The following is a 13,982-nucleotide window of genomic DNA, read 5'->3' on the forward strand; positions in this document are numbered from 1 at the left end:
CTTGGCATGGGTTGGCGGCAAAAAAAAAGATCGATCTTGGAATGTACAGTATTGTCCTTCTTGGCTTGAGGGGGGAGGAGCCTCGAGGCAAACCAACTCACGATGCGTCGTCGCATGGGCCGAAATGATATTAAGGACAAGCCTGTTGTCGTTAGTCCAGTCTCACCCTCTGTGGCTGGCTCGTGGCTACCGACCTGACGCCAGCGGCGACGCGGCTAACGTGTTGGTACCTAGAATGTGGAAGGCAACCAACACCAACTTGCATCTAGCGCGGCTCCCATCTGCCTTCGCTTTGCTCCCTCGCTCGTCGTCAGAGTAGCATTCCCCATCTGTGTCTAGAATCTCTCTCAAGCCTGGTGGCCCCCCAGCCCTGGACGGACGCATGGACCCTATATGATCCTCCTGCCTATTGCGACACTGACAGTGACCCTACCCCACCGGTGCGCAGGGATGGAGACTGGTAAAAGCCAGCTCAACTTGCAGCAGAGCTGGATTAGCGAGCGGCACGATTTTAATTAATCGATGCCGGTAGACGACTGCTGTGAGATGAGAAGCGCTGAAGAAAGGTATGCTTATCAGGTATGCTTGTTTACGAACTGGAAATAGAATTGATCGATTGGAGACAGCAACACGTGAAGGCAATACCGTAGTTGTCCTGATGTGTTGTATGTGAGAAACACATTGGACGTCTGCTCAGAGCCCTACCAGGGAAACGAAACCCCTCCCGAGGGAGCGATCTGCAGTCATTGTCCTAGCTCAGGTCGGGACGAACACTAACCAGATGCGAGAGTCGTGGAGTATGCAATTCTTCCGAGTCTTTGAGTTTCACGATCTGCACCTATGTTCCTGGCCATACCAAAAGAACTCAGCTTGCCAAACTACAGACAGACAGGCAGGACCGGGCTTTGATCAAGGCAATCCAGATTCCTATTGCCATGGAGCTCGCTTGGAGTTGGAATTGGAGCCAGCCTGCGTCAATATTCTGCAAGTGCACATGACAGCAGAGCCAAGCCCGAAGTTGAGATTCTAGCAAGATTCCAACAGATCCCGTTGACATGCCTCTTTTTACCACCAACCACTACCTCCCGTTTGGGTGGGGGGTCCGAGGGGGGATGGACGGAGCGGGTGGGAACCCCCGCATAAGGGTCTCATTTGGCAAAGTCGTTTCCAGTCTCAGGGCTGCCACAGACAGATTGACTCCTACGTGAGTTACCTAGCATGCTACTGTACATAGACTGCCATGCTTGACCTTCCACTGCGCAGCCATTATTCGCGCATGGCATTGATGGTATGCTGGTCTGACGGTCGCTAGACTTGAAGTCGTCCATCAACCTTGACAGGGTCAATGCTCTGTGCTGGATCTGCCAGGCACAGTCGTTATGTTGCGACGCCTTATCTAGAGTTCATAGCTCCATGCTACGATCTCCCCCCCCCCCGGTTTGAGTTGTATTGGGCAATTCCCAGCTGGCAGGATCAAACACGTTATCACCCCTTGTTGAAGTCAAAATCAGTGCTGTTGGTTCGAGGTTGTGTTCAAAATGCACACACACAAAACAACCGCAATGACTACCTAGCGAGTGGATTGCCTACCAGATGCAACCTCGCGACAAAGTTTCACGGGTGTGATCCGGCAGATTCCTCTTCCTGGGGCGATGTCGTTGCCCTCGTGGTAAAGAGGCAGACCGGAGGGGGGGGGGGGGTGAGCAATTTTGATGGTGCGGCGGCGGACCGGGAAAGAATCCTGTAGGAAGCTATCTACTACTTACCTACTTGAGCCACGGCCGAAAGACGGCTGCCGCATGCGCCTCCCCTAGCAGAAGGAAGCCATATTGAACTACTTTGCAATACCTAGGAAGAAAATCCCGGGCCTCATTATGCGGCCTTGATATCCCCATGTACAGCCCCTCGGGCCGGCGAAATGAGTGGCGGGGCATGAGGCGCTGCTCGGAAGCCCACGAACCCATATTGATATGTGCATCGCTATTGCTGCAAGTAGGTACAAAGACTGGAGGAAGACGCTCGGGTCGCGCGCATGTGCAAGCTCTACATTCGGCCGCCGGCACAGTCGCTCTCACAAGGGGATCTCCCAAGAAAAAGGCCGCGCATATCTTGAAACTGCCTTGTAAGGCGCGTGAGAAATGCGGCGAGGGCGTTGGCGTCGAACAAGGGGACGGGAGGGGCTGTGTGGAAGTTACCTAGCGAGTCGGCTTCTCGTCCAGCTCAGCTCGCTAAAACGCCGTGGCGCACAGCTAACACTATTGCTTCTGGAAGAATGCAATCTTTGCACTCCTCCTCATTTCGTATCTGTTTCCGGTTCTCTAGACTTTTCTGGCTTGCGACAACTAGGGAACCTACGCTGACATCCAGCAACTTGCCAACCTCAAACCCGCCGGCAACTTTCCTACGGCTACCGACGTGTTGGTCGAGCGTGCCAAAAGGGGTCGAGCTCGGTCCACTATTGGTTTCGAATGTCCGTTCGCACCTGTTTGATGTTCGTTTTAGCGTCAATCATCCCCCAACTGTCACTCATCCATCAACCCATCATCAAACCGTCCGTACTTTGTGAGTTCGGACGATGCCAAGCAAGGGAAGTTGCGATGGCAGCCCCCAGCCCAGACCCTCTTGCCTCTTTTGAGCCCACCAGTCCATATGATGATACTCATGATACCTAATGATGCATTCACACGCACCACCCCTATCCGCCACAAGCTGGTCCGAGTCCGTCCATTCATCCTGGCTGTTTGATATTCTGCCAGGTTCGGCACGAAGCACACCGGGAAGCATCGCATGGCATGAAGAGAGGAAAGGCAACTTGAACCGCGGCAGGCTTGAAACCTCTTTCCTTCCCCGTTTTTCCCTTGCTGTTGGGTCTCAGGATCTCGTTGGACGTGACCGCTTACTCACTGTGAATGCCTCCCCCTCATTGCAGTTATCGGGAATCTCGGAGTGATGGAGGGAAGAGACAGCCAGTCTGTCCGTCCGTTCGCCAGTTCGTTTCAGAACCGATCTCTCATCCATCCCTTCCATCACATCGTCGCTCGAAAGCCAGCCATCCCTTGCTCGGCCCCTTGCCCCCCTGATATGATGTTCGCCGTAATTACCACCGCCGTTATTGTTGATCCGATGCGAACAATGACCCCTACGGCACAGCGCACATTGATCGCTTAGACGTGATCGGCGCAAGAGAATACCAAAACAGGGGAAGGAAGCAATGCTAAGATCAACCACCCTTTCCCACGTGTATGGATGGATGGGCACGTCCGAGACCTATCACCCATCGAGGGTGTACTCTTGTGGTATTTGCACAACATCTGAACCCAGGTGCCGGCGCTCTGGCCGCACACATTGCCGGTGGAGCTGCGTCCCCTTCTCTCATCTCTGGGCATGGGGCTATCGAGAGACGCAGAATGACCGGCCGAGATGTCCTCGGCAACCCGAGCGTACGACCCGACCCGAGCGGAGGTTAATGATGACTTGCTGCACAGTCAGTGTCGGGAAGCGAAGACTGCCTAAAGGGGGCGGAGGTGTGTCCGTCAGTCAATCCGCTCATGGCGTGAACGATGCAAGGTCGTCATCCTTACCTTACCTACCTTCCTGCTCGTGGTTGGTTGAATCGACGCTGTGTGTCACTCGTACCGCAGCTAGTAGGCAGGTAAGCAACAAAAGTCATGGGCAACCGCATCCCATCCCCAAAGAGAAGAAAAAGAGGAAAAAGAAGAATAGGAGAAAGGAAGAAGAAATCGACAGAAAAAAGAAAAAAAAAAAAAAGAAAAAAAAAAGAAAGAAAAAAGCTGCTCTTTGAGGGCCTCGAACGTGGAAATCGCCAAAAAGCGAAGGGCCCGTGGGAACGCGCATCCACGGGCATGACAATTTATTTTACCATTAAGCTAATCAGCTACAGCTACTTCGCTGGGGAGATCTGGGGCTACTGGGCTTAAGTACCAGGCAGACGTTCCAGGCCCGATTGCTGACTGGAAGTTAGGTTCGGGTGATGGGTAGGTAGGAAGGGGATGTGGGCGTGGAAGGTTTGATACGTTCCCTGGTTCGCCCAAACTTACCGGTGGCACCCACCACCCGAACTTCCCTCCTCTGACACACGTCAGAGCACTCGCTAGATGTGTGTGTTGCTTGATAAGGTGTTGCTTTCCTCTCTTTAGGATCGGGCTCGGCGCGCAGAGTCTCTCGATCTGATATGCGGACAAGATGAGGAAGTCTGCCTCGTTCACTCTCTTCTCGTGGCCGTCACGCGCGTACCCCCTTTGCCAGAACGAGTAGGAAGAAACAAGAAAAGCCATCAAGTGCCGCGGACATTGAGCGATGGACGCCAACGATTTCCCCAGCGGCGACCCGCCGTGCCTCCTAGGGGATACCACATGAAAAGTGGTCAACCGCCTGGTTTTCCAGCCCTCGACGAAAGCAGACGTCGTCCCCGAAACGTCCTTTTATCATCCATCAAAGAAGGGAAGAGAGAAAGACGCGTCGAGGATGCGCTTGCCTGCCTTCAGCCAACAGTAAGCCGGCAGCGAATCCCCGTCCATCTCCTTCCTTCCCCCTGACCATGGATCGACGGGGATTCGCAAACCTTTGCCCCCAAAAGGTCGAAAAGGGGGAAGGGGGAAGGGGGAGGGATATAGCAGTACGAGCGTATTGAATCCCCGAAGGCGCACCCCTCCCAACGAACGAACGGGTCGTCTCCTTCCACTGCGATCCAGTGACGTGCGCCGGGCATCGAGTCAGAAGGCAAACGGGCAGCAGACCGGCACACACCCTCCTCAGCCGCACACTTATCCGTCTTGGACTGTCGTGCGGTACACCAGAATCAACAGCCCGGCAAAAGTCCAGGGTATAGAATCAAGTGTTGGTATGCGGGCGGGCTATCCTCGGATCCAAAACGTGAACCAAAGCGATTGAACGGCACAGCAAGTCCCGAACCTGCCCGGAGTAGGCACCGACATGCTCCCGTTTGGATCTACCATTCGCCCCCTGGAGGTCCGGCGCCGGAGTGCGATCGAGTGACAGTCACCCCATCGCCACTGTCGTGATACCTTCCTTGGCCCTATGCCAAGCGGCACGCATAGGCAGGCACCAAGTGAGCCTTGTCCAGCACTGATTTTTCTACACTGCCAGCAGTAGCAAGACGGGCAGACCCTGGTTGGCAACACAGACAGATCAACAGATCAGCAAGCAAGCACATATCTCACGAAAGCCTCCCCATGCAAAGTTGCCATTCATCATTCATCATAAATATTCGTTAATATTCGTTGCAACCTCTCTCGTCTAGTACAGAAAAGTGTTCGTGCAAGAGACACTTCGAGGGTCGGCTATACGACTCGCTTGGCCCACAAACAAGGGGCTAAACGCCGTTGCGCCCTCCCCCGTACCAGTTGGTGGTTGCTGGTTGATATTGTTGTACAATGATGAGCAAGAAATACCCATCCCCACGGCAAATGCGCGCGCTTAACTCATGAACCCGTTAAAACATAGCTACCCAAAATTTGTCCCACTGCCAGGCAAAAAAGCCAAAAAAAAGAAACCCGGATGCAGCCGGCCGTTTAGATGGGGGCGCAAGTGAAGGCTCCACGGACGGTACCGTCGTCGTATTGCTTGATCTGTGGTGATTGGGTTAGCAACTTGCCTCGTGTTTCTAGGGGGGTTCAACGGGATAGAACTTACGATATCAACAATCGCGGCGTAGGTACCAGCGACGAGAGTGATCATTCCAATGATGAAGACGAGGGCGTTGGCGATGGCGCTCCAGATGTTCTCCTTGGAGTACCAGTTGCCCTTCTTGATGAGCATGAACCACATCATGGCGGGGAAGTAAAAGGTGAAGCCGGAGATGAACAGGGCGGAGCAGATGGCCAGAAGGTCGGAGAAGAAGGGGATGGCCTCAGCGATGACCCAGGCGATCACAGTGATGGCGGTGATGAGGACCAACCACGAGATCCAGCCGCCCTTGGTGTTGATGAAGCGCTTGACATCGTTCTTGTACATGCGGCCGTGGATGTAGCGACCGACGACGGTGGTGTTGATGGAACCCGAGATGAAGATGACGGGCAGGGCGACACCGAAGGCAACCTTGGACATCAGAGTGCCACCGGAGAGCAGGGCGGGAGACTTGACGTCGACACCGACAAAGGCGTAGATCAGAGCGCCGGTGACGGTGTAGATGAAAATCTCGATCAGGCCAAGAGCCCAGATGGACTTGACGTAGTCCTTGGGGGTGTGCATCTCGTCCATGAAGGAGAACTGGCAGACGGCGAAGCTGTAGGCAAAGACAATGTTGGTGACAGCTACGAAGGCCTCGGAGAAGGTGACGTTCTCCTTGGGCCACGCGGACCAGGCTGCCTGAGCAAGACCGCCCTCGGCGTGGCTGCCAGCGACACCGGTGGCCACAATGGTGATGAGGATGGCAGCAATGATGGAGACGAAATCGATGTAGCCCAGAATGGCCACCTCAGCGAACGAGGGCGGGACAGCCAGCGCGAGCAGGATGATGGCCGAGACGACGCCGAAGACGACGGAGCAGGTGCCGTTGTTGGTGATGTTGAGGAACGCGATGGTGCCGGTGAGCGTGTGCGAGCCCACCAGGAAGGTCAATTGCAGGGTGAACATGGCACCAATGATCTCGTAACCCCAGCGACCCATCATCAGCTTTCCAGCATCGGCATAGTGAGAGACCTCGGGGAAGAGCAGCTTGACCTGTCCCACGACGTAACTGGTGTAGATGGCGATCAGACCGAGGCCCACCGTCAGGATGACACCGGCCACCATGCCGAGCGTCGCGAAGGCGGACGGCACACTCAGACTGCCCAGGGCGATGGCCTCGACAATCAGAATGACCGTGAGGCGCTTCCAGCCGAGGCGGTGGAAGTGAGCATCTCCCATGGCCGCCTTTTGCGCCTCCAACTCTGTGATCTGGCCGACTCCGTTGTCGACGGAGCTCTGCGACTCGGGTGCCGTCATCTTGACTCCGTCCTTCTCGCTCAGGTCGCTCGAGCCATTGGTCTTGGTGTCGGCCGAGGCCTGAAAGATGCCGTCGTCGTGGTTGCGTTCCTGCATATTGGCGGTGCTAGGAGGGGCTGTTGAAATAAGGTTGGCTCTGCCTCGGGGGTGCGTGACAAATATAGAACTGCGGCACGCGACAAGAGAGCGAAACACGCAACACAACGGGGCAGCGGTATATTAAAGAGCGCTGGGGGGGAAGGGGAGGGGGATAAGCGACAGAGGCAGACGACGGAACAGAGAGAGTTGAGACTCAGGGAGGATTCTCTGGCGTAAAATTTATTCCAGAGACTCCAGCGCCTCTTAAATGCGGCCGAAGTAGTAACGATCCAAACGAGCCCTAGGTGGGTCGGATTTAGCACTGCTGCATATCTCTTCCCCTCCGGGGGCGCCGTTCAAGCTGGGTCGGTAGTCAGGCATGGCTGTAACAGGGTGGCCGGGCTGTTATCTGCAAGCGAAACACGGACGGGGACCACGGTTCGAGCAGCATGGCTCATCTCGTCGATCCGGTTTTTTTTCTTCGGCCTGCCAGATTCCCACGCATTCCTCCTCTCAGTCAGCAACCAGCGCGCGGGCAATTGGGGCCCTGCCTCGGTCGGCTCCTGACCGACGCGCCGACTAGACAAAGCGGTGGCGGGAAAACCCTCTTCTAGGGGCCCCATTGTAATTCAATCCCTCAGCAACTCGACTCAACACATCTCTCTCCTCAATGGATCCTGTGTGCCCATCTCGCCCATAAACAAAGTTGCGACGCAACCGAGTAGACGGAGCCAACCGGCTGATCGGGACTGCATAGGGTCTGAATGTCGTTTCTGATTACCTTTCGGTTTGTCATAGGCTGTGGTTAGTCGGGCTGATCGTGCAGTTCCATCTCGTGAATGGCAGGCATGGCTCGAGATGGGCGCTGGCCCCATGTGGGCATCTCCCAGATTGAACCACGGGCGTTTTCGCGGCCTTGCTCAGTTAGGCTCTCACAGCCGGGCCAGCGTGTGCCAGGAATCCATCGGGGCAGACAATAAAAAAAAGTCGTACCAGCGTTCGCTGATGAGAGTGGGCCTGTGACGCGGGGCGAGGGTTTCTGTTACCTCACCAATTCCACCGCGAGGCCGCAGAGTGGCTTTGCTCCGAAGGGGGGCGAGTCATTTCTGGTCATGTCTTCGTGTTCGTCACCATTTGTCTAATCTGGTCCGGCTCCTGCTGCGTTTTGTGGGCATGCGGGGGAAGGTCAGGAAACCCAATCTTCAGCCAGGCAGTTGGACGAGGGATCCGACAAGTTGGTTCATGCAAGAGTCAAAAGGAGTCGCGTGCGAGGATGATAACGGGCACCTATTTGTATTGCTGCCAGTCATTGCCAAGGGCCAGCACCTCCGACTGGTCGGAACCCCAGATAGAGTTCCTGGGGGTCATGCGCCACTAGCAAGGCAGCCTAATGTACACGTTGGCATCTCCAAGCCTTGAGAGGAGACCAAGACGGACGAGATAGGTAGGTGCAAGATGCTGGAGCCGGTGAACTGGCCCGGAGCAGTGGAGGCTAAGAAATGAGGCTGCTTGGCTGGACCAAGATGGCGAAGGGTTGGAGATAACGTCCCTTGTCCACCGGCCGTCGGGGGAAGCATGCGCCAGGGGATGCACCAGGGGCACGACAGAAGCTTAAAACTAATGGCCGGCCTAAGGAGGATTAGGCTGCGATAAGCACGCCGGACTTTGGTCGGATGGCAGAGATAAGCAGAGATAGGCCCTGGACCCCCTGAAGGCTCCCCCTGTCGCACCTTCCTCGACAGCGCCCAGAGGACCACCTTTTCCAATGCACCCCGACATTCGGTGGGTTCTCGCTAAAGAGCATGGATGCGGAGAGACTGGCAGTTGACCAACTCCTCCAGCATCTTGTACGTAAAAGAAAAGCTAGATCTTGGTTGGCGTTGACGTATTGACCATTTGCGCCTATCTCCTGTCGCATTCAGAGCATGGTGCAGCGCGTGACACTCTCTTTCCATGGGCGGTTTGGCTGGGACGCCTTGGACCCTGGCAGCGATTGCCAGAATTGACATCACTAGCACGAGGCCCTCAGCGCCAGCTCCATTCTTGGCGCAACAATTCTGCTGTGCTTGCTCCAGCTGCAGCTCTGCTTTGCTCCAGCAGGGGTGGCTCCTTTACCGGCGATAAGCGGTTCCGCGACTGATGTCAGCCATCGGTGTGAGCCAACTCCAATTGGCGCACACCGCATTCCCATTTTTTGAACCTGCTACCGGCTAGCGAGCGGCGAAGATAGTGACCGCCCAGCCGCCCTCAGCCAATTGCCTTGACACATTGAGCTGACCATCCATTACTTAACATGGATATCAACAACCTGCGCAAAGTGGATTCCACGGATCCATCCAATTGTTCTGGCTGCGGTTCTGGCCGCTGTCTGGCCGTCCTTCTCGACCATCGTCGCGTGTCAAATAAAAAAATGTTCATGCCTTATTGGCTGCCGGTGTTAGATCAATGGACTGCTACTATCGTCGGACCATTCCCAAAAGCCCAGACTCCAGACTCGCTTTTCTCACGCGCCAGGCGCGGATATAGCCACGAAAGATGGGGAAGTCGGGGAAATCTTCCCAATACAGCATCTGTTGGACATTAGGTAGGAGCGATGGGCAAGTCAAGACCAGACGGCAGCCAAAACCGCGTGTTCATCATCCCGTGATTCCCGTTCGCCGTGGTTTGGTGATCGACTCGTGATTTCATTTCACTGGGTGCATGTAACCTGCCTGCATTGCAGTTCCATAAGCCATGATCATTCGACACCCAACTCCGTTTGTCTTGGAAATACCTACAGCTATTCATCTACAAACACCGATTACCTGCATGCACAGCTGTACAGTCTGGGCGGCGGGATATGCTGCTTTCCCTTGTTGGTCGTCCTGTAACACGTCGTAGAAGGCCGATCGAAGGGCTTCAGAAAATTTTCGAGATGCCAGGGACTGCGGTGGCTGCCGGCTACCGGCATCCGGCACCTTCCCCGACCTCACTGAGATCTCCCAACCTCAGACATCATCGTCAGATTCTGCAGCAGGCCAATGCAATATCGCTCGCCCGTGCTATATCTGATGCCATCGACATAGTAGACGCAATGTCGGGAATGCACCCGCGCCACCTGTATCCTACCTACAGCTTTCCATCTTCAGCTCGACGCACCTGCGCTAAGAGGCAATATTAGACGAGCGAGTTCCAACATCTACCGGCACAACCCGCATGTCATGTGCCTCATCTCCTCCGTGAACCCTCTCGAGACCCTCCAAGCGTTGCCATCTTCAGTACCGAGCAACATGGACGGTTCCCACAAGGCTTATCATGATCCTACATCAATCCACTCGCTCCATTGCTCCTTCATTAAACGGACTCTCGGACATGGCACGATTCCTTATCAGCTTACAAGTACATATTTGACCATATGTGATGAGATTGGGGGGGTCCACTTCGTCGTGAAATGGACTTCTACTGCATCAAGAGGTCGGATTAGGCATGGCCGTGAATGCCTAGGACACGAGGTACAGATTGAGATATTCAACACGACACGCCGAGGAACCCCCTCTCCGAGCTGAGCCATAGATCTGCGACGACGTGAAAGACATGTCTTGGTTCCCAAAGATTCGCTCCAGACAGACAGGTTGGCGGCGGGGACTGGTAATATCCTATTCGGCCTCCCGAAACAGTCGCGCCCTTCAGCCTATTGATAGCAGAATCATGTATCAGCTGCGAAGATGGAGAGAGAGCTGAAGATGACAGGGGACCGGCTCATGCAAAGATTGACGTACGGAACTACTGAACTGACAATATCCTCAGCACCGACATAGGAAGATGTATGTGCAGGTCGTCCGTCCCCCGACTACATGGAATTGAGTACAGTAAGTCAGTAGGCAGGCAAGTACCTCTAGTAAGTTGCATTCGTTCTACTTGGGGCAATGGTCACTGCACGCCAATTTCTCAATATAGTAACTGCTTCGCCCCGCTTCCAATTGGCCAGACCGCGCCCAAATCACCAGCTCAACGATCAGAGACAGATGCCTCCCTGCAGCCAATCAGACCAGACCATGACCCCCTCGTCCCACGCTACACCGGGTGGCTGCATGGCCGCTGTGCGACCGTGGAAGGCAGCCCACTGCCGCCGTCCGCTGCAGGACTGGAGGAGGGTGGGAGGATTGAAATCTCCGCTGTCCTCTCGGGTCTACTTGCGCCTGGTGTCTGCTGCTGCTGCTGCTACCTACTGTGCGTCTCCCAGCAATCGATCAAAGAACTGCGCCGACATCGAGATGCTACGCTATGCACCAGGCGTTTTCATGTCCCTCGGCGACGGCCCTCCACGAACCGGTCGATAACTAAACTGTGTTTCATCTGAGTACAGTATCTCATGTCTGTCTTAGGTCTCACGTGGGGGCCGTCCGTCGCGGCCGTTTCTAGGTGAGGAACGACTCAGAGTCTACTGACTAATACTTGTAGACGCCAAGTCGATGCCATTCGCATGTCCTCGATTGAAGTGTAGGCCAAGAAGTACGAGCTGGCTTCGCACCACCTGCCCCGGGTCTGAACCCGGTCTGTCTGCCTCCAAACTCGGAGTTTGACATGTTACCTATCTTCCTAAGTACATATGTAGGTACGGAACAAGGGGGTGCAGACCAGCGTGGAAGGTTTCGATTGGCCTCTCTCCCCGCAGCGACAGCAATCACGTCCTCGCAGAACCGGGTTCGCGGAGAAAGGATATGTCTGAGTCTGAGCCACCACGGAATAGGCAAGCAGCTCGAAGCTACGGAGGCGTTTGAGACCCCGGCTGGACATGGGCGGCGGAAGGAACCCCCGATTTGCTTGAATCTGTCAATGGCACCTCGTGGCGCCCCCTTTCGTATCGCCTATCTGCGCCTATCGAGAAAATCTAGATGACATGTTCCGTGCCAGCCAGCCAGCCCTGTAGCAGGGTCCCGGCTATGTACGTTGCGTCGTCGCGAGCCATTGTACCGGCCAATCAAGGCACGCGCTTATGCGCCTGTCAACCGTCGCCCTCTTCTGCAAGACACGCTGAACGCTTTCCCACGTGCCAGGATATGCAAACTGGACAACGGGAAGGCTTTTCTTCTTCTCCCCCTACTAGCTCATTTTCCCAACCAAGTATCTTCTTCGTCTGGCGAATCGGATCGCCCAGTAGCATTGGTTTGTCGGCAATCTGTCGAGCTCGTCCGTTCTTTCTCTATCACTCGCCTTCGAGAGATAGCGAGGGAGAGGGGGAAGTCAAAAGTTGAGAGTTGAGAAGTGACAGGTCAACCACCACAAGAAAATGTCATAAGTTGACCGGGCCGTCTGTCATCTCCTGCTGTGGTTGGCCAATGTTTGGGCGCACATCCAATCATTTCTTCCCCAACACGAACCCGCTCGTGGAGGAAAGACGCCTCTAGAGAACGCGCCCGAACGATGCATCTCGGGGCAGAACCCGGGGCGCCTTTACAGGTACACACGTCTCTTGCCTCGCCCAACATGCAAGTGGTGGCCTCATGTGAGTATTCGAATCGACCTTCCTTGGCATGTCCTGGAGTGAAGGTCAAAGAGGGGAGGTAAAGGCACAGCAACCAGCAACATTTTGTCTCAGCTGACCCCCACGACGACAGCTACATCGATACATGCCCGTCTGGGAGTGAGTGACCACAGCACACACAAGGGAGAAGGGGTACAGCAATGCTTGCAAGCTAATTACTGTCAGTTGTTCCGGGGACAGAAGACGTTACGCCTTCTTCTGCAAGTGAGGAGTCGTGTAACTGTTAGAGAAGGCAGTTGTCAGAGGCACGCCGTTTGCCCTGTGCTTGATGCGTGCGTGACGGTCGTCGAACCAGGCTATTGGCTTGCCGCCAAGAGAGAAAAAAGATCTCCCCACCATAGTACTGGTGGCCACCGTAACCGTAACCGTCACCAACAGCACCACCACCACCGCTTTTGGAGGGCAGCAAGCAAACATGACAGATGCAGCACGCTGCTGCTCCTACTACTACACTTTCTTCAACGGCGCGGCCCTTTTCTGTTTGTTTGCTTACTCGGGTGCAATCGTTTCTGGGTTGAGGAAGCAACCATCATCCTATTTTTTCTTCCCCTTCCCCTCTTTCACACAATAATACGTCTGAGCCCCCTCCCCTGCTGCAGAATAACCTTGGAATTCATTTGGCTATGGCCCAACGGCTTCTTTCGCACTGCATGGCCCAGAATGTCTCTAGGAATCGCAGGGAAGCTTCCCCGGTGAGATTCCGTTTGTCCTGGGGAGTACATGCCTACCTGCCCCTTCAATCCTGGCCCCCATGTCCTTGGCAAAGGTATGCAGGTAGGGGCTCCGCTTGCCTGGCACAAGAAGTCTAGAAGACGTGTACCGGGAATCCTGAACCCAAAGTCGCGCTGCGTTTTCGCTTGGAAATCAGCTACATCTTCTTGATGGATGACGACGTCTTGCGTCATGCGTTTGCTGGGAGTCTTCGTCAAGCAGGTCGCTCGTAAGGTAGGCAAGTACACCTGATAGGCAGGCATCTGGCTGGGAGACACCAAGGTGGTTACGCTGTCTTACCGTGCGTTTGCCTCTCCAGTGAGACGAAGAAGGTATTGGTCATCGTCGAAGGATATCACATCACCATCCAGTTCTCCATCACCATGTTTGCCCAGGCCTCCTGCCCTAATCTGGGAGATCTGTCCCTCTCACCCAAGTTTCCAAGGATCTTCGTTATCTGTCACTTGCTTGGCCTCACCACCGCTGCGTACAACACGTTACTCCGTGGATCGCATACAGGCCTGGCATACCGGTTGAGAGGTCAGGCTATTCGGCTTTGCCTCCCCGGCCAAAGAGTACATGCACATATACACATACATAACATGGGTTGATACAGTGCATGTACCATATGGTCAGGCCGGCGGAGCGGAGAAGCTGTGAGTATTCGGGCAGTGATTTCAAATCTCTCTCTTTTCTTGCCTCC

General features: G+C 54.9%; 2 protein-coding genes across 2 annotated transcripts; one reads left to right on the forward strand and one right to left on the reverse strand.

Annotated features, from left to right (window-relative positions):
• Positions 1-5,552: 5,552 nt before the first annotated feature.
• PG985_016263 (N amino acid transport system protein) lies at positions 5,553-7,062 on the reverse strand (the record flags this gene model as incomplete). The annotated part of the gene is made up of 2 exons (XM_066836029.1): positions 5,553-5,609; positions 5,674-7,062. The coding sequence occupies 2 exons, from the start codon at positions 7,060-7,062 to the stop codon at positions 5,553-5,555; spliced, it is 1,446 nt and encodes a 481-aa protein (XP_066676045.1).
• Positions 7,063-11,078: 4,016 nt separating this feature from the next.
• Positions 11,079-11,363, forward strand: PG985_016264 (uncharacterized protein; the record flags this gene model as incomplete). Its single annotated transcript, XM_066836030.1, has 1 exon — positions 11,079-11,363. One exon carries the CDS (start codon positions 11,079-11,081, stop codon positions 11,361-11,363), a length of 285 nt encoding a protein of 94 aa, XP_066676046.1.
• Positions 11,364-13,982: the final 2,619 nt, after the last annotated feature.

Source organism: Apiospora marii, assembly GCF_038362585.1.
Source record: "Apiospora marii strain CBS 49790 chromosome Unknown utg000014l_segment0_segment0, whole genome shotgun sequence".
NCBI lineage: Eukaryota > Fungi > Ascomycota > Sordariomycetes > Amphisphaeriales > Apiosporaceae > Apiospora > Apiospora marii.